General features: G+C 41.7%; 1 protein-coding gene and 2 non-coding genes across 3 annotated transcripts; 1 reads left to right on the top strand and 2 right to left on the bottom strand.

Moving 5' to 3' along the window:
• The first annotated feature begins 1,838 nt into the window (after window positions 1-1,838).
• TRNAT-AGU (transfer RNA threonine (anticodon AGU)) lies at window positions 1,839-1,912 on the top strand. Its single transcript has one exon. It is a non-coding gene; the product is annotated as a tRNA-Thr (tRNA).
• Window positions 1,913-6,436: 4,524 nt separating this feature from the next.
• TRNAL-CAG (transfer RNA leucine (anticodon CAG)) lies at window positions 6,437-6,519 on the bottom strand. The gene has a single exon. It is a non-coding gene; the product is annotated as a tRNA-Leu (tRNA).
• A 2,303-nt stretch (window positions 6,520-8,822) lies between these two features.
• BTN1A1 (butyrophilin subfamily 1 member A1) lies at window positions 8,823-15,132 on the bottom strand. The gene is made up of 7 exons (XM_070456932.1): window positions 15,020-15,132; window positions 14,294-14,641; window positions 12,613-12,894; window positions 11,621-11,770; window positions 11,095-11,115; window positions 10,962-10,988; window positions 8,823-10,554 (listed from the first exon to the last, which is right to left on the bottom strand). The coding sequence occupies exons 1-7, from the start codon at window positions 15,096-15,098 to the stop codon at window positions 9,881-9,883; spliced, it is 1,581 nt and encodes a 526-aa protein (XP_070313033.1). The 5' UTR covers window positions 15,099-15,132; the 3' UTR covers window positions 8,823-9,880.
• Between the last annotated feature and the right edge of the window lie 11,964 nt (window positions 15,133-27,096).

Raw genomic sequence — 27,096 nt, 5'->3', positions numbered from 1 at the left:
AGATGTTAATCACATGTATAAAACACCTTCACAGCAATATGTACAGTACAGTTCATTCGTTCAGTCATGTTCAACTCTTTGCAATCCCATGCATTGCAGCATGCCAGGCTTCCCTTCCCAACTCTCACACCCATACATGATGTACATTAATGTTTAATTAAATAACTGCAACATGTACATTAATGTTTAATTGAATAACTGGGCTCTGGAGACTAGCCAAGTTGACATGTAAAATCAATCATCCCTGTGGTGGAGTCTCCTCCTCCCTGGGTCACAGTGCACTAGTCTTCCAGTTCTCTCCCAAGTATTTGGGAAATAGTAGCACTGCCAACTATTTCCACTCTCAGGAGTCTATGACAGAGATCTACACCTTCTCCAATTGCAGTTGTGTGGAACAGAGTCTTTGCAGATCATATCCAGATTTTCGAAAATGATTGCTCTTAGTCTCACTTTTTCTCCCAAGATTTGTCTCTGGCTTGTTAAAAAACTCCTTTGACTTCTCAGAATTTCTGTGCAAATTTTGAACACCTGCCAGTCAAAGGAAAAACCCAAACCAAATATTACTGGCTCTGATGTCTTTCTAAATGTCCACTCCAGCTTGAACAAAGTCATGTTAGGTGTGACTGTGCTGTTTATGATTATCTTGGCTCCAAGCACATTAATAAAATGATGGTTAATCTTATATTATTAAAGAAATCATTGCTTACTTATTTCATGGAGTCAATCAGACTGTGCGTCAAGTTCATAGACTCAATCGTTTTATGAAAAAGAAATCTAGCAGAGTCAGGGCTTTTTAACCTCTCCCTCACATCATGTTTGCAGGCAGAGATTCATGCCAATGGATGGTTTAGAGTGAGACAGAGATATCCTTTAATATTGATACAGTTTAAAAATACCAACATGTTAATTTCAGCGTTTTCAGAATGGTCAGGGATTTCAAGCAAGCAGCCGATTATAATTACAGGTTTCATTTGGGAAGTTACTTTCACAGCTATGGCAACAATTTATAAAACTCTTGCCAGTTCCATTAAAGTCCTTTGTCTAAGGACATATCTATTTCACAGAATAGAATGAATTTGGAACAGTTACAAATGCACAAGCACCTATGAAAATATAGTACTTCTTGTGGATGCTTTCAATTTAACAGTTTTATCAAGTAGATCCTTTGGATAAGTTATCGAACAAGAAAGCTTCTCTTCCTCTAGCTGCAGAGGAGAGGAGATTGTTCCTTTACCTCTTTCCAAGACTAGGTTTTAAAAATGAAATCTTGAATTTTTTAAAGATACGACTTAGTCAAGCAAGAAGCAGGCAGGTGGGAGCCAATTTTACGGAAAGAAATGGGGTAAGGAAGAACTCGAGTTTTAATTAAAATCCATGAAATAAAGAACACAGGGCGTTCTTTCTGCAGGGACCAGTTTCTGGTGCAGAAAGTGTTCTGGTGCAAATGTGTTACACGACTCAGAGGGGTGTTCTCGTGTAAATGTGGCTAATTTCCTTTCCTCCAGGGGCCCCAGGTCATACTTCACCCAAGGAAGCCTTAGCTGTTGAACTCTTGCCCTTCCTGGCAATTTCCGGAGACTCCTCTGGCGCCGCCCAGGGCTTCAGGCTCGCTCCCGAGATTCCCTCACCTCACTCCTGCACGGAGGGTCTCAGTTTTCCAATGGCCGCGCGGTTTTTTAGGCCTTTGGGGGCAGAAGCAGGGGTTCATCTTTAGGATTGGGGAGATCATCTGGGGAGCTCACCCGAGCGTCAATACAAGGAAATACATGCACAAGGGAGGGGAAAAAAAGCTAAGATCATTCCTTTTCTAGGTTGATTTGGAAGCTGGCAAGCGTGTTGGCTCCGTGGCTTAGCTGGTTAAAGCGCCTGTCTAGTAAACAGGAGATCCTGGGTTCGAATCCCAGCGGGGCCTTTTGTGGTTTTCCTGCCCCCAAAAAAGGATACAGGGAGATCGCAAACTCAATCAACTTTAAGGTGTACATTTTCCCTATGGTGTTTTACGAAAGTGCTTTATGTGGCTCTGAGAGTGGGGACTGTTTTAGTGTTTACAAAAAAAGAAAAGAGGATACCAAGATAAATTTGTTTTTCTTTCAGAATAATTTCTACCTTTCTTACATTTTCATGTAATTTTTTTTTCAGCAAGTACCAAAGGAGCCAGGGAAAGCATAAGGCAAAGGAACCAGATTTAAACTACAAGCGGCATAATAATCTCTAGTCATTCTATTCTTATCCCTGGTGAAATCCTAAATGGATGCACTTTCATAATCTACAGGCAATATTTTTAATCAAGATCAACCTCTGAAATGATCTATAAATGTGTTGCTGAGAAGTCTTGTTGTTGTTCAGTCAGTAAGTGTGTCTGACTCGACTCGAGTCCGTGGGCTGTAGCCCACCAGGCTTTTTTGTCTTTCACTATCTCAAATGTGCTCAAATTCATGTCCATTGGGTTCGTGATGCTATGTAACCATCTCATCCTCTGCTGCGCCCTCTATTTGCCTTCAATCTTTCCCAGCATCAGTTGGTTCTTGGCATCAGGTGGCCAAAGTATTGGAGCTTCAGCTTCAGCAGCAGTACTTACAATGAATATTCATGGTTGATTTCCTTTAGGACTGACTGGTTTGATCTCTTTGCTGTCCAGGGGACTCTCAAGAGTCTTCTCCAGCACCACCATTTGAAAGAACCAATTCTTTTGAGTTCAGCCTTCTTCATGGTCCAACTCTCAAATCTGTACTTGATTACCGGAAAAAAATTTAGCTTTGACCATATAAACCATTGTCAGTGAAGTGATGTCTCTGCTTTTTAATACACTATCTAGGTTTGTCATAGCCTTCCTTCCAAGGAGCAAGTGTCTTTTAATTTCATGACTGCAGTCACCATCTGCAGTGATTTTGGAGACCAAGAAAAGAAAATCTGTCACTGCTTCCACTTTCCTCCCTTATATTTGCCATGAAGTGATGAGACCAGATGCCATGATCTTATTTTTCTTGAACCTTAGAGAATGCTGCAGCATCTCAATTCATACCAACCACTGAAATCCAACCATATAACATGAGTTGTAAGTGACTATTTTAAAAGGTGGTCTTGTGCTCACAGTTTTTTTGGAAAGGAAAATCAAAGAGGAAAATACTTGTCACAGTGATTTCAGAAAGAAGTTATCAGGAGAAGCATCCTTTTGATTGTATACCCACAGGATGGATATCCCACTAGAACAGACTGAACTGAAGCTGTTAGTTCTTCAGGCTGACTTGAAGAAGCAGTCCAGGAGGGTCTAGGGTGCCTTCTTCCAAACTCTATAAGAGAGAGGAAGGAAATATGAGAAGTGGAAAAGAAGTCTAGAGTCTTGCTCATAATTTGGCCCCTTTATATAGAAACTCAAGATCAGGGAAAGGAAGTTCATTGTAACTGTTACCCACTTGCTCATCTCCCAAGACCAACCCTTCTACCACCTGGCCCAGAAAGTCTCACCAACCTGACTTCAGAGCACATGATTTTGTGTAGATGGTCAACAGTTGAAATATGATCTTCTGTTCTATCTGCAGAAACAAAATGTCCCAACACTTTGAAGAATAGTTCAGAAAACAATTCCACATTCATGGAGACTTCCTCCACTCACTCTGCAGGTTAATTCCCCACTTTTCCTTATAGACATCACAGAGCAATGGAAGTGTCAATGAAAATTCAATAAATAATCAACTTAAGAAGATAAAAAAGGGAATTTTATTTGAGCTAAACTGAGGATTAGAACCAGGAGACAGATCCTCAGAAAACTCTGACAACTGTTCTACTTGTTAGAAGTTGAACGAACAGTCTTATGCATTTTTGAGACAAAGGATAGTACATCAACATGACATGCTGATATTTTATGTGAAGTTCACGAAGGTTATACCTAGTCCATAGAAGCACATACAAAGCAAGCATACAGTTACCATATTCCCTACAAAACTGGTAAAGAATGCTATTCTTTTAAGAAAAGGAAAGAGGGTAAAAGAAAGAGGGAAAAAATGATCTTTATGGTGGAGCAGTCACTTCCATCTTTGAGGTGCTCTGGTTAATGTGCACACTGCACATTAAGGAGGGAGGAGGGCCAAACAAACACACAAAGAGAATTTTATGTTTAATTTTTCTGCCCTACTTTAATATACAAATTTTATTTCATCAAGAGACAGACCCTCTTTTTCATATGCTTCTATATTCTGCACAACAAAGCCTTTTTCCCAGGCCCAGATTACAGACCTCAAATGGTAAGGCCAGCTGGGTCATGGTAGAGATGTCCACACTAGATCACTCCTTAATTCTGTTACCAAATCTGCCTTAACCTTCACCCTTCTGCTCCATCAGGCTCCATGAATAACTTTATGAGGATGCTTCCAGCCAAGTGACCCTCAATAGATTGCCTGATATGTACCGTTGAGATAGTGTTACTGGCTACGGAAGCTATGGAATATTCCAGGTGAAGAATTTAGCCATCTCTTCTAAAGTCTAACTCTCCATGTATCCATCGTGAAAGCGATTTACGTATACAGTGGAAATGATTTACAATTAAATACTTGTTTATCTACTCAGTGCTTATCATGTGGCAGGCACCATGCTAATCTCACTTTGGTCATGAGTTCTGTCCTAAGGAGGCTGATGGAAGGGTGAATCAAACAGTTCAATGGCAATTACAGTATAGTGAGATATAACCCCATTGAAGTGGAGGGTACAGTAGACCACACTTTGATACTCAGCTCAGACTGAGTGGAGATAGGAGGTGGGGAAAGACTTCCTAGAAGGAGTGATAGCCAGACTGAGCACGGAGGAGATGTAGGCGAGATCCAGACAAGAAAGTGGGCTAGAGATGAAAGGTTGTTTTTGAGCCGTGAAAGATGTGGGGATTCTTGGCCTCCAGAGGAGAGGAATTCAATCTGGGGCCAATGATGAGGCTTGATTGCTCAGAGCTTTTGTGTAATAAAGTTTTATTAAAGTATAAAAGAGATAGAGAAAGCTTCTGACATAGACATCAGAAGGGGGCAGAAAGAGTGCCCCTCTGCTAGTCTTTAGCCGCAAATTTTTTGTCTGTTAGGAAGCTATTGATCAGATAAGAGAGACACCTCAGGGCTGAGTTTCACCGGGCCCCTCTCCCACAATATGCATTTTTGAGATAGGATGGCATGAGGTGTGTCATCCCCCAGCCATAAAACAATTGATATGAATACTGGTTTGTTGAGCTATTATCAGCCCAAGGTTTGAGAAAAGAAGAAAAAAAGTTAGTCTTAGGTGGAACCATTTTAAAGAAAGGCAAATTCCATAGCAAATGCATAGTTTCATTAACATAGCTTAAGAAAAACATTTCCATAAGAAAAACGCTTTGGTTAACTCAAAGTCTGAGAAAAGTTAAGTTCAGGTGGAACCAGTGTCGTCGTGGCAATGCAGAATTTTAAGAGAAAAAAAATCTGACACTTTCAGGCCATCTCCTCCTTTTGGAGACCCCTGGCCTTCCTGCCTGTTACCTTCTCAAAGAGAGGAGTAGAAGAGGTGCTCCAGGCAAAGGGGACAGTGTGTGGTGAGGAAGAGGATGCTCAGATTGGGTAAGTGGAAGCAGTAAGAGAATAGAGTGTGCAGATCTTGAAATTCTTCTTTGTCTGGAGATGACCATAGGCATCCTCAGTATTTATGGCATCATGAAAACCACAGGTGGACTTGATTGGACAGCTGATACAGTTCAGATGTTTCAAAGATCATATGTTACCAAAGCAGTATGGGTGGAACTTGAGTTTAAAAGTTATGCATTGAGTGGGGCCTCTAGCTGGGCTGCTGAGGTTCTCTATGGGGTCGGATCCTTCCGACCCAAGGATCAAACCCTGGTCTCCCACAGTAACTGAAAGTAATTGTTCTAGATATGATCTAGGTGTATGCACAACATAGGCTAAAAAACTGTGGCCAAAAGGGACGAAGTAAAAATAGAATGAGATATATGACACAGGGGCATTTATGTAAATTAAAAATGTATCTAGTGAAACCAAAAATGTGTTCTACAAAAACACACAGCAAAAAAGAAAAGGATGATCTTTCCAATGATTTCTTAAGGGGGAGTGGGAGATGAGAATTAAAATTGAAGAAAGGCAATTAAAAAGGAATCTATAAATAAATAAAACAAAAGAATGGCCCTGTAGACATCAGTGAAAGGAGTAACTTTTATTCAACTCCTTGAATGTAAAGGAGAGAGGGACAGACAGCTAGAGACAGGGAAAGGAGGTTAAAATGATTGGATCTTAACTTGTGTCCTGGGTACAAAGTGCTTTCATTTTAGAACTTGGCTAATTTCTTTTCTTTAATATTTAAAACTGTTTTTTATTTTGGATAATTTAGGAAAAAAGGAAAAACATATTAGCCTACAGGGTGAACGTGGGGGCAGGCTGGTGATACAACCGTTTGACCGATTCAAAAACGTATGCAATGTCAGGAGTGGGATTCGAACCCACGCCTCCAGGGGAGACTGCGACCTGAACGCAGCGCCTTAGACCGCTCGGCCATCCTGACTCGCTGTGTTCAAGCTGCCCTCAAATTTCATTTCAATGTCTACATGAACGATAGTCTTTTTTTTTTTTTTCCCTTTTTCGGAGGATGCGGAAATTTTTCAATTAAAAAAGGCGACCACCAGTTTACGTACGGCCCCGGACGCCGACCCCGAGTGGAAACACGGAGTCAAGTGCCGGGTTGAGGGGGCCGCCGGGCAGTGTCTTCTGAATGAACGCGGATTCGATTCCAGGCTGCAGCCGGAGGGGCGGCGCTGGGCTGGGTACCCAAGAGTAAGGGAAATTTCTCTCCACTCTCGACAGAATTCTTGTTTATATAATGGCACCCATATTACTGAAATTGCCTTACTTAAACTGACCTGCTCCTGGGAAGGCTTACGCTATTCAGTTTGGTGCTTGCTGGGACCCAGCCCTCGGGTGCTCATTAACTTCTCCCTCCTTTTCTTTCTGTCCGCTAGACCCTCGAGACCTATGTAAGAGGGTCCCAGTGTCTTGCTTCTTGATCTGAATTTTCTAGCTGTACCCTGAGGATTTGTGGACTTTTCTGAATGGATGTTATGCTGCTCTCAAAAAGGAGGCATCAAACTAAAACCAGTTCTGCCTTTCTCTTTCTACAAGGTTGTCACTCTATCTTCCCTTAATTCGTAAGATTTTCGTACATCTGTGTTTATGTCCGGCAAAGCTGAACCTCAAAGACTTTCCAACTAGTTTGAAACACTCCTCAAAAAGTATTTAGTTTAAGTCCTTTGAACTAAACAATACAGATTCTTTTTATTTTTTAAAGGAGAGGATGAACCCAAATATTGGTATCGGTTATATTTGAGTGAGATTTGGGATCATTTTTTCTTTTTAAAATTAACTTTCATGTGTATTCAAGGAAAAAGACTATTTCCATTTTAAATTTTAAAGTGGCATTTAAAATTTTAGAGTGGCAAGAGTAAAGGCACGTATAGTTGAGAGTCGACTCGGAGTTTTCCAGAGGGCAATTTCAGGAGACCTGAATGTTGTTTGGAGGCAGAAGGAGCAGATGAATAGGGATATGCAGAGAGATGGCACGGAAGAGCTGTTGTTGATTAGTGATGATAGGAGTTGCACAGTTATTTTTCTCTTAATGTGAATATCTGAATCTCTTTTAAAGAGAGGCAGGCCCTTTCAAACATGTGATGGCCAGAGTTGGGTTTTGGTGTGTGAAATGAAGTCCTGTTACTATTATTTCAGGAGTATTTGCATTTTAAAGGCTGGTCTTTAGCTGTGGGGTGAAAGGTTTTAGTTTCTGGTTTAAAAAGAAAGTCAGGCCTTGGAAATACTACAGTTAATTATTTGCAGTGGTGGAAGAGGCCTTTCTGGACCTTCTGAAACCACAGCATCACTGATTCTGCTTCAGGTCATTAAGACAGTCTTTGACGAAGCATCAGCAAGGCCACCTTTCTTCTCTTTCGGAAGATTTGAAAATAAAGCCAGAGCTACCAAGACTGTTTATTTCCTCATCCAGGCACTGGTATCTGGTGCCAGATGGAAAGGGAGCTGCAAGGCTTATCACATAAGTTCAGAATCTACTGCCAGCTCAGTACGGTGTTTGGTAACCATTTTCCTTGAAGACCATGAGGAAATAGGAAGGGGAGGGCAGTTGCAGAGCTAATTGAAACCTCTGACTATTTTTCTTTCTATTCTCAGAGAGGGGTTCCTGTGGCAGCCCCATTTATTTAGGGTGAGATTTTATATATACATTTCAGGATACACATTGTACATTAAACTGGCAAAACAACTACTTAAGATTCTCATGTATTTTTTAAAGAAGTTTGGACTTTTAAAAAATCTTTTACTTTCTAAAAGTAGAATTTGAGCATAAATGAATACTTTGAAAGCAGAGGTAAATGGTGGTCTTCTCTCAGGAGTCCAATGTAGGGTAGGGTGAATACAGCTTGAGGAAGGGGCAAGGAAAGGAGGATCACCCAAGTTTATTTGTTTTTCCAGTTACGAGGCATCACCAAATATTTCCTCTAGAGGCTAAGGGCGGGTAGCCGCTGGCACTGTGGCCTTTTTGTAAGTAGCTGGCCCTTCCTGGGACAGGAGGCCCTGTGCTGTCTGTCCTAGTGAGCCTACTGCCATCAGGTCTGGGGATGGGTCTTGGATAAACAGAACCACAGTGCTTTGACCCACTGCATTTCCATACAGGTTTCTTCTCTCTGTTTTGTGTCAGTTCCATTTGTTGGATAAAGAAAGGGAGGTGCAAAAAAAAAAAAAGAAAGAAAGAAAGGGAGGTGCAGAAGCTGTTTTCAACAATCAGACAGACTTATTTATTAGGTTAAGACCATGGGTGACATTGATCCTGGAAAACCCAATGGAAATGGAAGGTGGGAGCCTGGACAAGACACACATATACAGGAAAATGCAAATACAAACAAGTGCAATCAATCTAGCTGTGCTGAGCACAATGACACAACTTTCGGGGTACACTGAGAAGCAGCAAGTAGGAAAGCTGGGTGGGGAGAGAGTGATTCGTGGCTCAGTATGGAAGTGGATGGTGGTTAAACCTAATTAAAGGTGTGGTTGAGCAGTTTTAAACCACATGTTGGTGAGACATGGCCACTGGCCATGAGACAATGGCCAATAAAGTGGTGATATCACTGAAAGATGACGCCTCAAAATGCCTCTAAAGTGGAGAGATTCTAGATCAAAAGGAAGAAGAGAACCAGCAACTTGTGGAATCAGCAAAGTGAGGTTGGAAAGAGCCCCTTTGCATTTTGTTTAAAATTCTCTCCTCTCTCATTCTATCTGACCTCCTCACCTTCTTTACTCCCCTTCCCATTGCTCAGATCCACCCTGTAGGAATGACTTAGAAAATCTGAAGTGTGGGCCCTATAACTCTAGGGACAAGTCAGATGTCCATTGCTGGCCTGAGTTCACCTCATTTTCCTCTATCATGATGTCCCCTCCAAGTTCCTTTATGGGATTTCAGCCACCGGTTTTCCCTTCCCAGAACCCTTTGGGTTTTCTGCTTCCTTAAAACCTATTCCTCCATAACCCCTATCCTGGACACCAAGATGTTTCTGTCATAACCCCATGCCGACCTAACTCCATCTCGATCCCGAACTGCAATTCCCTCTCTAGAAGATTTGGCCTCTGGGATGGGAGACCATAAGAAGCAGTTTGAGTCACCTCCCTGCCCCTTAACTATTGTTACAGAAACAGATTAGGAAGGGCCTATTCCTCACACTCTATCAGCAGCAACACAACCTTCTCAAGATTAATTAATCCCTACCCAACAGGAAGAAACAGGGGCTGAGTAAAGCTGGCAGATGAAGCCCTGGGAGTGGTGGAAGAGGGGGTTAGAGTAGAGGGAAAGAGCTGAGCTGGAGCATTTCTTAAGGCACCCCTTGGCTGGGCTGGAGAGGGATTAGTTTAGAATGGAGGGTTTCTATATCCCCGGAGGCAGAGTCCTCCCCCATGGGGGACAGTGGGATCTCCTTCGAAATGTCCTTGGCATCAGCAACTACTGTGACTCCCTCAAGCCCATGAGTGACTGGGCAGATAGTCAGGGGCTTTTTACCACAGGACCACAAGCAGAAGAAGGGCCGGAGGGGACCAGAGAAAGAGGCCTTGGAGAAAGTATAGATATGAGATCCATCAGTCATGTTGTAGAAGAAGATGTCTCCTGATTCATAGTCAAGGAAGACCCCAACCCGGCGGGGGGGTCCAGCCAGTGGGAGAGGGGTCCGCAGTGGGGTGAGAGCCCAGTACCCATTTCCATACAGCTCCACAGCCCAGAACCCATTCTCGGGAGTCATGGGGTCAAATCCTTTCTTCGTCACATTCTCCCTACACACCCCAACTGCCCAGTCCGTCCTGTCTCCCACCTCCACCTCCCAGTAATGTCTCCCCGAGGTGAAGGCCTCACGACCCATCACACAGGGCCAGGAGTCAAATCTCTCTGGTTTCTCAGGAAGTTTCTGACGTGAATCTTCCAGTCGGACAGATTTTGAATCTTCATACAGAAAGAGGTGGGGGTGGGCAGTATCTGGATCCAGAGTCACGTCCACTAGAGGTAGAAAGAAAGTGAGTCTGAATATCAGTGAATGTCACTGATGGTTGAAAGAACCATCCTTTCTTCTCTGAAGAAGTAGAGACCTGCTCTAGCAGTTGACAGGTCTTCTCAGGAAGGGAATTGCTTGGCCTGCTCAGCTGTCTCTTTTCCCCTCTTCCATCCACAGCCATAGGGTGATGTATCAACTGACTGTCCCCAGTACCCCATGGGACCCTGTCAGAGGGGGCTTGCCTTCTAGCCATCTTCCAGGGGCCCTTTATGTGCCTCAAGGATAATGTTGAGGCCATTTGCCATCACCTTTCCCCTCTATATATTAGTGGTTTTTATTTCTAAGTATTGGAGGACTTTGAATACCCGCAGGGTAGCACCTCAGAGCCCTTAAGATATTGAGAGTCACTGACCTGCATGCAATGTAGCCTTTTTCCATTCTGTAGTGAGAGAGGATGGGGGAGGGGGAAAGAGTGTTATTGACATGTTTATAATAAGAGAGAGACAACTTTGTGGATGAAAAAAGAACAAGAACATAGAACTTACTGAGCTCTTCCAGGAGTTTCTCTGGAAAACAAACAGAAATACCTTAATGACCTTCTAGCCTGGGTGTGTGTGTGTGGGGGGGGGGGGGACAAAACAGGTGTGAGAAACAGATAATGGAGAAACCGTTTAATTCATGACTACCTGATTATTGAGGCATTATCAGCAAATGAAGAACAAGGATTTTGTTTTGTTTTCTAAGAAATATGCAGGAAGTTCCTACTCACTTGGTATCAGATCTTTAATCATTACTGAGAAACCAAGTTAAAAGTAAGGATAGAGTCTGAAGGTTAATAATGAATAAACATCAGGTCTATTATCTCAATTAGAATTGCTTTTGACTCATCTTATACCCAAACCTCTGTTATTCTTCATATTGGATGCCACTAAATTCAGGAGCTTTATAATCCCCTCTGATTTTTAGAATTCTGGAATCAATTATCTTCCCATTGGCAGTCATCCTAAAGGACTTGGGTTCGACCTCATGTGGAAGCACTCATGACAAGTAAACTGGGATTCTATGACTTACCTTTAGAGCTGAGTTCATTCCTCCTCTGTCTGGATCTTTCCTTGTATAGTCTCCAAGTGAAAAATATGGACCCAATTGTGAGAAGTCCTAGGACCACCAAGATGACAGCCACAGCCACCATCCAGGGAGTCAGCCTTGGGAAGAAGGAGGCTAGAACAAAATCCCCAAGAAGGACATCTGTTGAGAAACTCAGAGCAAATCTAGCTCCTCTCCTGATTCCAAAGGGGGCTGGAAGAGAGGATGATCTGGACCTCTCACATTCCTCCCATGGCAAGAGAGTCCCTCCAATACCACTCTGAGGTTTTCAAATAAATTTTGGTCTTAGGTAAGAGACAGCAGAGAAAAAGAGGAATGAAGATGAAGAAGAGTCATTTAGGGACAGGACCTGTGGAATAAAGAATATAATAGACCAATTCATGTTATCATGGAAATTTCTCCTTAGCCATCAATGCAGGATGGGAGCCAAGGGGATGAAGGAAGTAAATAAGGAAGGGGAAATATCACTTCTGTGTGCAACAGAAGGGGACTCAATGACCCAAGAATAAGGAAAGTTCCTGAAGGAACCAGAGGTAGAGTGTGAAGACTCTGGAAACTTAGAGCTCTAGCATGGGATAGGGAGGAGGGGGAGGTAAGGATGGAAAGAGGAGAGCTAATTTTGCTAGATCCAGAAGGCTTTGAATCAGGAAGACCACACCCTTCAGAGACAAAGGTTTTCCGAGATATATCTCCTAAGAAAATCTGGAAGACTTTCCTATCTAAGATACATCTTCTAAGATGAAAAATCTGGAATGTCTGTGAGATCTATGTATAAAACTTATGCCTTCAGAATCTCTAGTGAAGTTGGTGGGGCTCAGCAGGCAGGAGTTTAGGTGGGGAAAGTTTAAGGTGAGGAAAATAGACAAGTCTGCCAGGAGGTTGTGGCTGGGCAGATGTCCCATGTGATGTTGCCCTGAAACTGTGTCAAAAAGGAACCTAGCACCTGTTTTACTGACCTGGTATGGAAATCTCTACTTCTTTCTCCTGGCCAAGAAGGAGGTTCCGGATACAGCAGGACACATTCTTCATGGAGGTGTCCCTGATGATCACTGAAGCTCTCACAGTAAACAAACCTTCTTCATCAGGATTCCTGGACTCTGACATGGATGGAAACTCTTCTCCCTTGTGAGTTCGCCACTGTACTTGGGGCTCTGGGTACCATCCCACTGAGGTACATTCCAGCTGGATCTCTCCACTGTCTTGAACTTCCATACTGATGTGAGGATCAGAGCCCAGAGCTATGGAGAAAGAAGGCGCCTTACTCCTTTATTATTTATTTATTTATTTATTTATTTTTCGCCTTACTCCTTTAATGGACACCCTCTGGGAGCCTTATAACCATAGGGCTATATAGTTTGAGAAAAAGAAGCCTAAAGGAACTGGAAATGAAAGGGACCCATCTCCATGTTTTACTACACAAAGGAACTGAGGTTTCCATAAAAGAAGATATCTTATCAGAGATGAAACAACTATTGGCTTAGAGTCATATTCCAAGTCATATTCCATATATTATGTATATATGTGAGAATTAGTATTCTTTTCATGAAAAGGGCCACCATTTTCAGCAGATTCTCAAAGGTGTCTATCATTCGTAAAAGGTAACAATGACAGTTTTATGCTATCAAATCTCTAGGGCTTTATAACCAGTCTTTAAGAAACTTCCTTAAAAAGGAAAGATGAATTATATATGATGCTACCATGTGGGACACCCTGTTATGAAACAGGGACCTGCATTTCACCCAGGTATTTTTCAAACTTCATCTTTATTTGAATATATGCATAAAAAGCAATATACATTGCACAGTAATATTTTACAAATATATAATGCTTTTAAAATTCACAAAGCAGTTTCTCATATTCCAGGCATGAGGGATCTTAGTTCCCTGACCAATGCCCCCTGCATTGGAAGTGCTAGACCGCCAGGGAAGTTCCTATATTGATTTTTTTTTTTTTTTTTTCATTCTTGCAAAATCTTGTTCGGCAAGTTTTACGGTAGGAAATATAGCTCAGAAAGAAACTTGCTTGGTGCCAGGTGGGAAAATCAGACTTCAAAATGTACTTTGTTTCTGAGTGTTTACCATTTCCTTATAGTTTCACTCTGAATTCTGGCTTGAAGCAAAAAAGAAACAAAACCAAAACTTTTGTAGGTAGGTCAAGACCCTTAACAAGCCACTATGTTCTACAATCTCACAAAATCAATCTTTGGGTACTAAGCCACCAAGTAAGCATTGGGGTTGCTCACTACAGCCTTACTGTAAATGGTGAATAGCAGACACAACTTAAATGCTCAATTTTGGGCTTTGACCAAGCAAATTGTGATGCACTAATAGAAGACAATGTTATACAGTCATTACTTCTTACACTTATTTAATTAACATGGGGAAATGATTATCTTACAATTGAGAGAAAAAAGCAGGACATCGTGGAAACAAAGTTCCAAGAAGAAAAATCACTCGCTGCTCCCTGTCTACTCAGCTCAAACCCTCTTCCCACTAATCTCCTACTCTAGGCCTGCCAACCCCTTCCAGCCTAAAACGGATTTGGGGAACAAGTCTGATGGTTTCCAAAGTAACAGAGCCACAGGAAAATATTATCTCGCATGGAGTCACTGGAGAAGGTCAAGACCCATCCACTCACCAGCCACCTTCAGATGCACGGTGGCCTCTTCGTAGTTTTCGTCCTGCCTGAAAAAGCATCGGTACTCCCCATCATCAGAGGCTTTGACCTCCTGGAGCCTCACAGCGACGCTGCCCTCGGCGATGTGGTCCTCCACCAGCGACACTCTTCCCCGGTACTCAGCCATCTCCTCTCCCTCCTGCTCTCGCCCTTCTCGGCTCACGAACACCGCGGGCGAGACCTTCTCCCGGAACCAGCGCAGCTCCATGCCCTCCGCGCTCACGTTGGGGGAGAGGCGACAGGGCAGCTCTGCATCTTCACCCACCATCGCCAGGATGGGCTCCGGGGGTCCGATCACGTCAAAGCGAGCTGCCAAAACACCAAGAGAGTCGGACGGAATGTGGAGGTGGGAGTTGAGGACTGATACAGACAAGGATCCCAATGAAGGGCACTCTCCCACTACAGCTTCAGGGAGTCCATCTGGGCCCTTGGGGAAGTCGCTAAGGACAGCCAAATGGGATTGCTTACAATTACTGAGAAATTTCAAGCTTGTAGGCTAGAAATTATCCTATAATTGAGAGAAAAAGACAGGACATCATTGAAACAAATTCCACCCAGAAAGATAATTTGCGGCTCCCTCTCTACTCAGCTCAAACCCTCTTCCTACTTATCTCCTAGTCTAGGCCTGCCAACCCCTTCCAGCCTAAAAGGGATTTGGAGAACAAATCTGATGGTTTCCGGACCTACCAGAATCCAACTTGGGCAGCTGGAGGAGAATGAAAATAAGCAGACACCCCGGGAGGCAGGAGTTTGGAAAGACTGCCATCTCCAACCTTTCTGGGCAGCAAGATGCTGGTGGGCTTGAGTTTGTTGGGAACTTCAGCCTAGGAGAGATGAAAGAATAGGCAATAACTAGTGGTTGTTGAGACACCGTGCTCCTGCATCCTCCCAGCAGTTCTTTTCAACTTGGAAAGCATCATTTGCACATTAAGCTTCCTCCTCTCCTTCTGCTATGGGTAGACTTTCAGTCCAGGCTGCCGTCAGCACACATCCACCTACCACCCAGGTTAGGTAGTACCTAACCACACAGGTTAGCCAGTCATGTCTGTCCAAAACAGCAAAATGGGCCCTAAGCGCCCAAGAGAGTCTTAGGAGAAGGCAATTGTGATGCATAGTACCCATTAACGGTTTCATGTATTATAAATAGACAAGTCTTGGAGCCACTGTGTCAAAAAAATCTTTTTTTTCAAACACAATAATTTGACATCTGCTTGTAGCAATGATAATAAAGATACAGTGATGGAGGCAGAGATGGAGACCAGGGAAATAAGCAGGAGCAGGAAAGAAGAAAGGCTGGAGGAGACAGAACAAGAAAGGGGAGCTGAAGAGAGCTAAAGGGCTTGAGGAGTAGGGGGCCTGGGACTAGGGAGGAAGGAGCCCAGCAAAGAGAAAATGACTCTGGCTGCTGGCTCTCTCAGGGGGTGAGAATAATCCCAGATACTGACCTCTGATATTGGAGGAAAAGGCACCATCAAGCTTCTGCTACCAAATGAGAAAGCTGGTTGTGGCCCCATTGGCAAAAGTTAAAGGAGAAGGAAGGGGGAAGTACTCTCAGGAAAGCCTGCCTCCCCGCACCCTTCCACCCCAACACACACTCCCTCCTCATCCCTGATGTATTTACTTTGGGGGAAAAAAAAGTTCCAGAGGGGAGAAGGGTCTATGGATTTGTGGTCTTCAGCTTAGAAATTAGGATATGCATTGATAATCTTTACAGAAGGGGACAGAGTGAAAAAGAAAGAGGATTTAAGAAAACACTAAAATAAGATGCAAAGCCTTGGGCCATCTCCAATCCTGACTTTTTTAATCTCTAAAATGGAAATATTGTTAATAATACCTTCTTTGGAGTAGTGTTGCAAAGATTAAATGAGATTAAGTATGTTAAGTGCTTAGCATATAATAGGGATTTAGAAGAGGGGAAGTTGTTATTCTATTATTATTTATATGAGCTGAAAACTAAAGATAGGCTGAGAATGCATGGGTATGATTCAGTTTTCAGGGCCCAGAGTTGCCTCTCTGCAAAGCTACCTCCCTAAAAGCAATTTATGAGGCCTACAACTCCCTGTTTTGGGTTAAACCCCTTATTGTCATAGAAAACATTTTAAAGATATGTATTTTTAAAGGTAGAAATCACTCATAATGTCAACAAGTAATGATAGCCTCCAGTGATAGAACTGTTGCTTTCTATAATTTGATATACTTTTATATAATTTGGGCTTCCCTGGTGGCTCAGACCATAAAGAATTTGCTTGCAGTGCCAGAGATCAGGGTTCGTTCCCTGAGTTGGGAAGATGCCTTGGAAAAGGGAATGGCTACCCACTCCAGTATTCTTGCCTGGAGAATCACATGGACAGAGGAGCCTGGCAGGCTACAGTCCATTGGGTCACAAAGAGTCAGACATGACTGAGCGACTAACTAACGCTTTTATGTAATTTGCAACACTGTTAATAGCTATATTATATCATATTGAAGGTTCCTATAATTCCTGAGATCATGGCACATCTTGGGTTTTTTGCCTATTATAAATAGTGCAGTTTATACACAAGTCTTTGTCCACATCTTTGTTAACTTACTGATACACTTTCTGCTGAATTCCAAGAAATACCATCATTAGGCCAAAGGGTATGAACATACTGTCAAAGCTTCTTCCTGAAATGTCAATCCAATCACACCATCAGTGGAAATGTCCTTCTCACCAGCACTGAGGTCTGTTCTTCCTCCTCATCACTAATGGGCTGGATGAAACTGACCAAATTATTACTTTATTATGCATTAATATGATAGTGAGGTTGGTCATTTTTCATATTTATATATTTTAATATATTCTGGAAGTAAACTTTTCAAGTAATTGCCTTTTTTTTTGACAGAGTGGTGCTTTTTTTTAAAAAAATCAATATGTGTGAATTTTTTAAAAATTGAAAACATCAGCTCTGTATTATATTTGTGGCAAAAACCCTTCACCACTCATTTGTTCTTTTCCTTTTAATTGAGCCTGTGATCAAGACCAACAAAAGAGAACTGCTCAAAAAAGAGAAAAGAAAAGAAAAAGATATTTCCTTCAGTGGATATGCCCGAGTGCCAGGAGAATGAATTTTCTCAAATACAAATCTGATCTTGTCATTTTGCTTAAAAATGTCTGCATGTCTGCTTAGTGACCCCAGTATCCAGTTCAAGCACCTTAATCTGGTCAAGAAAATGCTATAAGATCTAGTGGCCTTCCTGCTTCCTTTCTCTTTGCCTTTTCTCCCTAGTCTCCCAGCATTGGCTAGCTCACGTGAGAAACACTTCTAAAGTCTTCAGTGTTATCATAACATTTAAGGTAAATTAAAACATTTTACTGCATTAAATGTGAAATTTCAAAAGAAATGTGACTCTGACTAGACTTTACCCCCTCCAGCTGAAATCGATTCTCCAGGAAGATGGGCCAGGTTTATCCTGTGACATGGACAACTTCCTGATCCCTCTTTGCTGGCATGAACGTGACCTGAATCCTACTCTGAGATGCACATGCATTTATTTTTGTCTTTTGTTTCCAAGTCTCTCTTCCCCTCCTAAACTGAGCTCTTCGAGTTCATACTCTCTGATTTCTTATCAGCATATAGACTGAAGTAGAATTTGCAGCTTAAATCACACCAACCAGTCCTTGGCTTTCCTAGTTTGAGATGTACCCGCCTCATTTTCAGCTTTCGTTTGTGCTTAACTTTCACAAATATCACTGATGAGTTTCCTCTCCTTAATTCATTCTGATTAGACTTCTTTCCTTTGCTCTGCATTGTCAAAATATCTAATAATAATTTGGGAAGAGGGGAGGGGGAAGAACTTATTTTCACCTAAGAGAGCTAGACTGAAGGAAAGGAGCCAGGAAATAGACAGCTAATAGAACTCAAGCTATTATGTGGCAGCCAAGATTCCGGTTGGATAATATCTGAGTCATTTCAACAGAAACCAACAACACTGGACAGGATCTCTGAATTTTCCAGGCTCCATCAGCGAACAGAGATTCTAAATGCCCCCACCTGTCATGACTCCCATTGTTTGTGGGGTGCCTTTGTTATGTGGGGCTGCTATGAGCAATTTCCTGCTGTTCTGGAGACTAGACACATAAATTTTTTCTCTTAGACATGAAACCATTTGGGCTGAAGAATGTGATGTGCTCTGTATAAGAGCAAATTGAATGCAAAAATAGAAGGGCTTCTCCCCACCCCACTCCGCTTTTCGTCACACGCCATTCAAATTTCCCGATATTATAAACTAGTCGGAGCCAGTGATTACTCTCACCCTTGTCTTGACCTCCAACTGCATTTTACTGAGGTAACCACTAGCATTTTTTTAAAAAAGAAACAGTCAGTTTCTATTCCGTCAAGGTCATCCATACAAAGCTTTTTTTTGTTTTTTTTAAACAATAGTATAAAGAGCTTATAAGAAAATCACCAGTCTCACCGTATGGGTCCTCATTCCCTAGAAACAGCCTTTTCAAATGTTTTGTTGCCTTATCTGGTATTTATCTAGGTATTCATTCTCAAGAGGAACAATTTATGTTGCTATTTCTTGATGAATTAATTTTTAGATATTACTTTTTGATGCTCTAGTATGGTCAGTGATGATTTAGTTCTTGTGATGGTTGATTTCATGTGTTACCTTGATTGGGCTAAGGACTACAAGGTACCTGGTAAAGTGTTATTTCTGGCTATGTTTGTAAGGATATTGCCAGAAGAGATAAGTATTTGCATTAGTAAATGAGGAAATTGCTCTCACTAATGCAGGTGGGTATGTATCATCCAGTCCTTTGAGGGCCTAAATAGAACAAAAAGATGCAGGAAGGGCGAATTTGCTCTTTGTCTGATCTGAAACTTCCAGGTCCTGCCCTCAGATGTTGGCACTTCCGGTTCTCTAGCATTTGGACTCTGCCTGGACTTACATCACTCTCTCCCCTGCTTCTCAGGTCTTCATGTTTGGACCAGAACTACACCACCAGTTTTTCTGGACCTCCAGGTTACAAAGGGCAGATTGTGGGACTTCTTTGCCTTTATAATTACATAAACCTATCCTTCTTAATAAACCTTCTTTAATATGTATCCTATTGGTCCTGTTTCTCTGGAGAACCCTGACTAACACCATTCTTTTAGATCACCAATAGAAGTATGCCATTTTTGTTCAATGTTTCCTATACCATGGTTATGTGGCTATATTTTTATGAAACCAAGTTTTGTATGTAATTACTTTTATTTTCCTGTGCAATTTTTTTGTGTGTGCTTAGGGGAGATGGGGAAGGGAGGGAGTTACATGATTGATCTTATTTCCTTTGTTTGATTTTCTGTGTTCCCATCACAGATTCTCCCCACCCCTTTAACAGCCTCTAAGTACAGTTTCCATAGTCAAACATCTCAGATAATTTATTAGTGCTATTACAACCCCTCCCCATTCCCATCCCTCCCAGAGCAGCGCTTCTCTAACTTAAGCGAGCATATGCTCCACTGGAGGGTCTTATTAAAAACAGATTCTGATTTAGATCTGGACTGGGACCAGGTTTCTCCTGGCTGCTGCTGGCCCACAGGAGCTTTATCCTGTTCTTTACAAGGACGCTACAGGTGAAGAGGCAGCTGCTGGCTCTGCACGAACTGTGGAGATGTCCTGGGTGATGGTTCTGGCTCAGGGTCTTGGGCTTAAGTCTTTCGCATGTGGCTAAATTGAGCTAAGACAAAGGGCTGGGGGAAACAGGCACGTGATGCATAGCACCATATCCTGTGGCTTGTCATGAACTTTGTGGCCAGCCACTTTTTCTCAGGGCACACACTATTGGCATGCTAGTAATAATTAGATGTGATCTAATGATATGTTGACATTATAATGCTGACACAATTCCCCCATTTATTAAGCCTGTATTAAGTTCATGTGCATTGTGTACTGATCACTTTGTAATGTACAGAAATATTGACTCACTATGTTATGCAGCTTGGACTAACATGCTTGTTAGGTTGTAGGTCAGTTATGCTTCAGAACAAACAAATGAACCAACTCATAGAAAAAGAGATAGATTTGTGGTTACCAGAAGTGGAAAGGTAGGGCGTAGGGGGAATTGAATGAAGGTTATCAAAAGGTACAAACTTCCAGTTTTAAGATAAATAAGCACTAGGGATATGAGGTACAACATGATCAATATAATTAATACTGCTGTATGCTGCATATGAAAGTTGTAAATAAAGTCAGTCTTAACAGTTTTCATTACAGGGAAAGAAAACTTTTTTCCTTTTTCTTTTATTTTGTATTTGTATGAGATGATGGATGTTCACTAAATTTATCTTGGTGATCATTTCCTGATGTATTTAAGTCAAATCATTATGCTGTACACCTAAAACATATACAGTGCTCTGTGACTTAGAGCTCAATAAAACTATAAGAAAAAAATTATGTGCATTATAGCACAACAGATTTGTGTATGTAAAGAGTGAGTAGAAAGGAACTGAAGAAGCCTGAGGAAGGTGTGATGGATTTTTGTGTAGAAGGGCAGCATTCCTGGGGTAGAGTGAGGTTAAACGTGTCCCCCTGAAGCAAGAGTCTGAGGACTGGTTGAGGGGTGACATCTCTGAGTCATATTCCTGGAAATACTTTTGAAACAGGGTTCCTAGAACAAAGAAGAGACTCAGGAAGGGAATGTATGGGAGCCAATAAAGTGAGATTGGATTGTGCAAGGGATAAATAAGAGGATATAAGGAAGAAGTTGGGGTTACAGGAGCCACTCTGAGTAGTTCCCAGAATCCCCCCACTGACCCTCTCTTTCTGTTACTTGGTGGGATAAAGTCCTCCAAAGAAGGGCTACATTAGCCCTCTGGAGGACAGGCTATAGAAAACATGAAAACACAGAGTTTAGAATGTTAGAAGCAGGCTATGAATTCATCAGGGCTTTCCTGGTGGCTCAGCAGCAAAGAATCCACCTGCCGATGCAGGAGACGTGGATTCAATCGCTGGTTCGGGAAGATCCCCTGGAGAAGGAAATGGCAACCCACTCCAGTATTCTTGCCTGGGAAATCCCATGGACAGAGAAGCCTGATGGGCTACAGTCCTTTGAGTTGTAGAGAGTTGGACACAACTTAGTGACTAAGCAACCAACCAACAATCATGAATTCATTATTGGTCTGATCTTACTTTGAAGTTTTCACAGAGAGGTTTTATAAGAAATACAAGGCCTTCCATGCTACTCTCTTATGAAAAGAGAGGTGGTGGGGGGAGGGGGAGAAATACAAAGCCTTGTTTATAGAACAATGGAGGGAACACCAGAATTCTCCAAGTTCTTGTATGAATTTCTTTGGAAAATTACCCATTAAGATTTGACTTAAAGATGTAGGAAAGAGGATGGAATGTGAGCATGAAATGCACAATGGAGTGACTGTTCCCTTCTGTGAATACTTGATTACTGAAAAATTATAGATACATCATGAACAAAGAATGCTTTTTGTTTCAATTTTTGTTCTGAGAAATCTGTGGGAAGTTCCTCTTGGCTTTAGACATTGAGAGATTTTGCTGTATCTGAGGAACTGAAAGTCTGGGGCCAAATTTGATGTGGATGGGAGTGAGTGCTGGAGGCTGATAGTGGGGCCTGGCTTGCCTGTGACCATGTTGAAGGCCACAGCCAAATCCCACCTGTAGTTGAATGAAATTGGATTTGTTGGTTCTTGTTACAGTAGTGTGGATTCCACACACCATGTGGGGCTGGGAGGTAAGGAGTGTATCAGTGAGAGCAGGTGCACTAGATATTACAGGATTTAGGACTGTGTTGGATTTGGGGGAGGTTCAAGGAAAGAAGGGTTTGTTCTGGATGAAAGCTGTCAGAAAGCAGTGGGCTGTTGTAGGAGTGAATATTCCAATAATTTTTATTAGAAAGTAAAGGAACAGAGTGGGCGAAAATTGCAATTGGTGGGAATTTCCTGGCAGTTTAGTGATTAGGACTCTGAGCTTCCATTGCAGGTGCCCAGGTTTCATCCCTGGTTGATGAATCAGAATCCCACAAGCCTGGCAGTGGAGCCAAAATTAAATAAATAAATTGCAGTTGGTAAAGATGTAGCAATTACTGCAGTTAGCCGAAAGAGGGAGGTGTATGGTCAATTTTGTGGCTTGCTTCGTGTCCTTGTTTTGTTTTTGCCTGTGCTGACAAGATCATAGAGTGGATTTGTTTTTGTCTCTCTCCATCACAAGCACAGAATGGTCTTGTCTGATGTTGGTGTCTGTGAGATGTTTAAGTGAAGAACACTATAGCCTCTGCTAGGCTTGTTTCTCTCTTTCTTCCTCAATCAGAGTCTGCATTTTCCTTCAGATCTAAACATATTTGGGGCATTATAACCTTTAGAGTCCCTTCCAACTTTGAAAAGTCTGGAATCATATTCCTTAATTTCTAGACTAGGATGACTTTTGAGTGGAAGTTATCTAAAAGGGTATGAAATACCAGCCCATGTCTAGAGATAGGAGGAGCACTGGGGATGGAAATACTACTAGAAGGTTTTGAGGAAGATATAGAAATTTGGTGGATCTTGAACAGTGGTGTGAAAGATTGAATTACTAACCTCAGTCCTTCCAATCCTCCCGGAATCCTCATCTTTGGTATGGTCTCATCATGGCAAAGTATATTTCCCCACCTCTTACTTTTGCATTTGACCATGTGATTTACTTTAAGCAGTGGCATGTAGAAATTGACAACATGTCTATTCCAAGACCTCTTGAGGTGCCTTGCCTGTTTCCATTCACCTTTTTTTTTTCCTTTTATCTTTTGGCCACGGCATGTGGAATCTCAGTTCCCCAACCAAGGATTGAACTCTCTCCCCTTGCATTGACAGTGCAGAGTCTTAACCACTGGACCTCCAGGGAAGTCCCCGCCATTCACTCTTGAACACCATAAGGAACTGACTGTCATAAGAAGAAACTGCTTTGATCAGCCATTTAGTCTTAGGATAGGAGACAAGTGGAATAGTTGTCCCAGCCAACTCATAGACTTGTCATGAGAAGCTGAGCTGCTTAGCCACAGCAGCTTCAAGCAGAAAAGCCCAGCTGAGTTGAGGACTAGATTAGCTACACTCAGCTGACACCTCGACATATGAATAATAACAACTGAGTGTTATTTTAGGCCAGTAACATTTAGGATGATTTGTTACTTAGCAATAAGTACCCATTGTAGAAACTTGTTCCTAGAAGTGCAGTGGTATCTTATTAAAAAACAACCTTCAAGGAGGTGCAATATAGGGGTAGGGGAATACTATTACGTATAAACTACAAGGATATAGTAGTTCACAATAGTTAACAATAACTAAATATACTATAACCTTTACAAATTGTGACTCACTATATTCTACACCTGTAACTTATATAATATTGTACAGCAAATACACATCAATAAAAAAATTTTTTAATAAAAAATAAAAATCAACTCTCTGAGGATCCCTGGCTGTGAAAATTAAACTGACAAAGACAAATTAACAGGAGAAAAGCATACAAATTTATTGAATGTTTACATGTGTTACTTGAGAGATCTCACAAGAGATTGAAGACCTGAAGAAGTGGCCAGAGCAGGAAGTTTCAATCCATTTTAGGCAAAGAAACAATAGTGAGGAATTGATGAGACAAAGGGGCTCAGGGTAAGGGTCAATTGTGAAGTAAATTGTGAAGAAATAACAGGTTTGTTTATATAGCCTTCCCCTTGGTGATAAAGACATCTTCTTGCTACCTGGTACAGGGAAGTTACCTTTCATATGTGGAATTTATATTTCTGCTTTCAGGGAAGAAAAGGTGAGAGGCAGGTGCCTTCCTCCTGCAATTTTCTTAGACTTCTTCATCTTAAGATATTCTATATGCCAAGGTGCTATGTTCTGGAGCAGTGTGCCCAGCACTAGCTTCTGGAGGCTACCCATTTCTCTAACATCAAGTTCACTAGTATAACATCTTCAAATTTTTCTATTTTTCTCTTTTAAAAGGAAATTCTTTCTTTTCTTTCTTTCTTTCTTTTTTGCCTCACCCTGCAGTGATCTTATTTTACCCACCTCAAACTGAACTCATCTTCAGCAGTGAAAATGCAGAAACCTAATCACTGGACCACCAGGGAATTAACAGAAATTGTTCTGTTACTTCCTTGTTTACAATAATAGTTTCCAATTATAGTTAGAAGAAAACACAAACTCCTTTTGCTACCTCAAGAGTCCATACTGAATTGGCTCTCCCTATTTCTCTGGCCTGTCCACTATTTTCCCTACCATCCTTTGGCTGCTCTGATCTTTCTATTCTGGTAGTAGCCCAAATCCAACTGCACCCTAGTCCTTTCCCCTTGATATTGTTTTTCAAACTGTGTAGTAAGAGGTCTGGCCTTTGTCTAATCTCCTGGGAAATAACCTAAACCCTTAGAATTTCCTAAGTATTAAGAGTGTTGTGTTAGTCCTGCTGAGCTCACTGGACTGAACCTGAGAGTTTATTCTAATGAGATGGTGAGTCAGCAAAACAGAAAGGCCAATCACGTGCCAATGGGATTGAGGATTTGAACTTTTTGTGTTCAGCTTGACTCAGAAAGAGAGAGGGGCCGGAGAGGAGTTCAATCATTATGTGGTCCATGATTCAATCAGTCAAGGCTACATAATGAAAGGTCAGTAGAAAGTACGGCCACGAAGCATGGGTGTGCTCCCTAGTTGAAATACTCCATGCATGACACCTGTCATAATTACTGTTATTTTCATCAAAGCCTAGACAGTGCTTGGCTCATGGCCAACAGTCAATGATTGTTAGATGGATATAAGAATAAGCTACATGTGTGCTGATTCATAGTCCCAAGAGACTGCTTGCATTATAAATGTTAGCTTATTTACTGATAATTGTACATATACTTTATCTGTGTCAGATTATTTATGTCTCTAATATCAAAGTCTTCTAAGCTTGATCATTAATAGTAACTATAATTAAAAAGTCTTGATTATATACATACCTTGTGTTTTATGGTATGAAAGGGTTGATTTAGAGCTAAGCATCAGGGAGACTGGGGAGAAAAAGGAATGATCCTGTGAACCAGCCTGGCAGCAATGTGCCTGGCTGTTACCTGTCAAGCCTGTGTAAATAGTTATGTGATTAAGGAAAGCTCTCCATGAGTCCAGGGATATGTAAGTTTCACTTTCCCTTAAGCTGAGAAAACTTCTAATAATGGCAGGATGTGCCAAGAAGACCTAACTTCCAAACCCCCCACCGCACCTCCCTCCTTGGCCCAGCCCACTCTCCTCCACACGAGGATCAAAGGGGCACAAGATTAACCACTGAGGAAACTATTACCCAGTAATCACTGGTGATAACTCCCAGTCCATCTGAGGTAAAAGATTAAAGTCTCTCTTTGATATGTATCATTGAGTTACGTTGCTGTACAGCTGAAACTATCACAACATTGTTAATCAACTATTACTTCAATATTAATTTTTTTTAAAGTTTCTCTTTAATTAAACTAAGATGCCAAAAATCTGAAAAACTTCCACTAGAAGGTCTTGATTCAGAATTCTTTGAATCTGAACAGAAGATGTCTGGAGTCACCCGACATTTGGGGGTTGAATCTCCTCTTGGGGTTGAATCCAAGTCACAGTCAGAACCAAGAGTCCGGATGGGAGCCGCAGACACTGTGGCTCTCAGCCCTTGAGAGTGCTGGGCTCATTATACCGGGCTCAGCTCGTGACACCCAACGGAAGGGCGAAGTCCCCGGGGGCCATTCCCCCTTTCTCCATACTCTACTCCGCCTCCCTGCCAGGCCCCAAATCCAGGAAGAAGGAAATTCTGGATATTTAATTCCCCATGCTGTTAAGAATGAGTAATCTGGTACCTTCCTGATGGTCCAGTGGTTAGGACTCTGTGCTTTGCAAGCTGTGCAGTGTGGCCAAAAAAAAAAATAATCCTTTTAGGAAGAGGAAATAATAACACTTGGGTGACTCCAGACATTTTCTGTTCACTTGAGGTTTGATTTTCAGTAAGATTCTGCTTCAGTTTGGTTCTCAGCACTTTGCTATGAGGCCCCAGATAGTCTGTCTGCTTTCTACCTATTTCCTGTTGTTCCTTTCTACTTGTTTGTCCCATTCTCAGTCTTTGCTCTGGCAGTAGGGGGTTATGTTCTTTAACTAGTTAGTTTATTTCTGCTTTGGAGCCCGTAGGCACAAGATTCCTGCCGCTTGGGAATCTTTCTTAGTCCTCAAGTCTCAGAAGACCCATCACTTCCTTCAGGAAGCCCTCCTTAACTTTACCATCTAATTTTCTATCTAAAGTAGCCCTCCTCAGCTCCCACCCATTCCTCTCTATAATATGATCCTGTTTATTTATTTCCTTCATGGCACAACAGACTGCACATGGTCAATACATTAAAGGTGATAAATTTCTTGAGAGTGAATGAATAAGTAAATATATGAATGAAAGATTGAGTAAAGGAAGCTGGGAGCTGAGCTCTATGCTATTTTGTACAGTGATTAGCAGAGCATTGGGTTCATGTTTAGTTTCAATAAACACTTAAAACATCTAAATTTTATGTTTAGAAGGTGCCTTAAAGATGAGACAATTTTTTTTAAAAGTATGAATGAAAACTCTATTTTCCTTAAACAATGACAAAAATCACTTTAACTTGCTAGACAACACTGTTTCACTGTGAAATGGGGATCAGTATATTTCTTATGAGAAAGCAAGGATACTGAATGAATAAAAGTGTTTTGTAAACTATACTAAAAGATATGCAAACCCACTCAAAGTCTTATTTTATGGAATGCCAAAACACTGAAAAG

This window comes from Odocoileus virginianus, chromosome 27 (genome assembly GCF_023699985.2).
Source record: "Odocoileus virginianus isolate 20LAN1187 ecotype Illinois chromosome 27, Ovbor_1.2, whole genome shotgun sequence".
NCBI classification, from domain to species: Eukaryota; Metazoa; Chordata; class Mammalia; order Artiodactyla; family Cervidae; genus Odocoileus; species Odocoileus virginianus.
The sequence above is the reverse complement of the archived record's forward strand: the minus strand, read 5'-3'. Positions and strand labels throughout refer to the sequence as shown.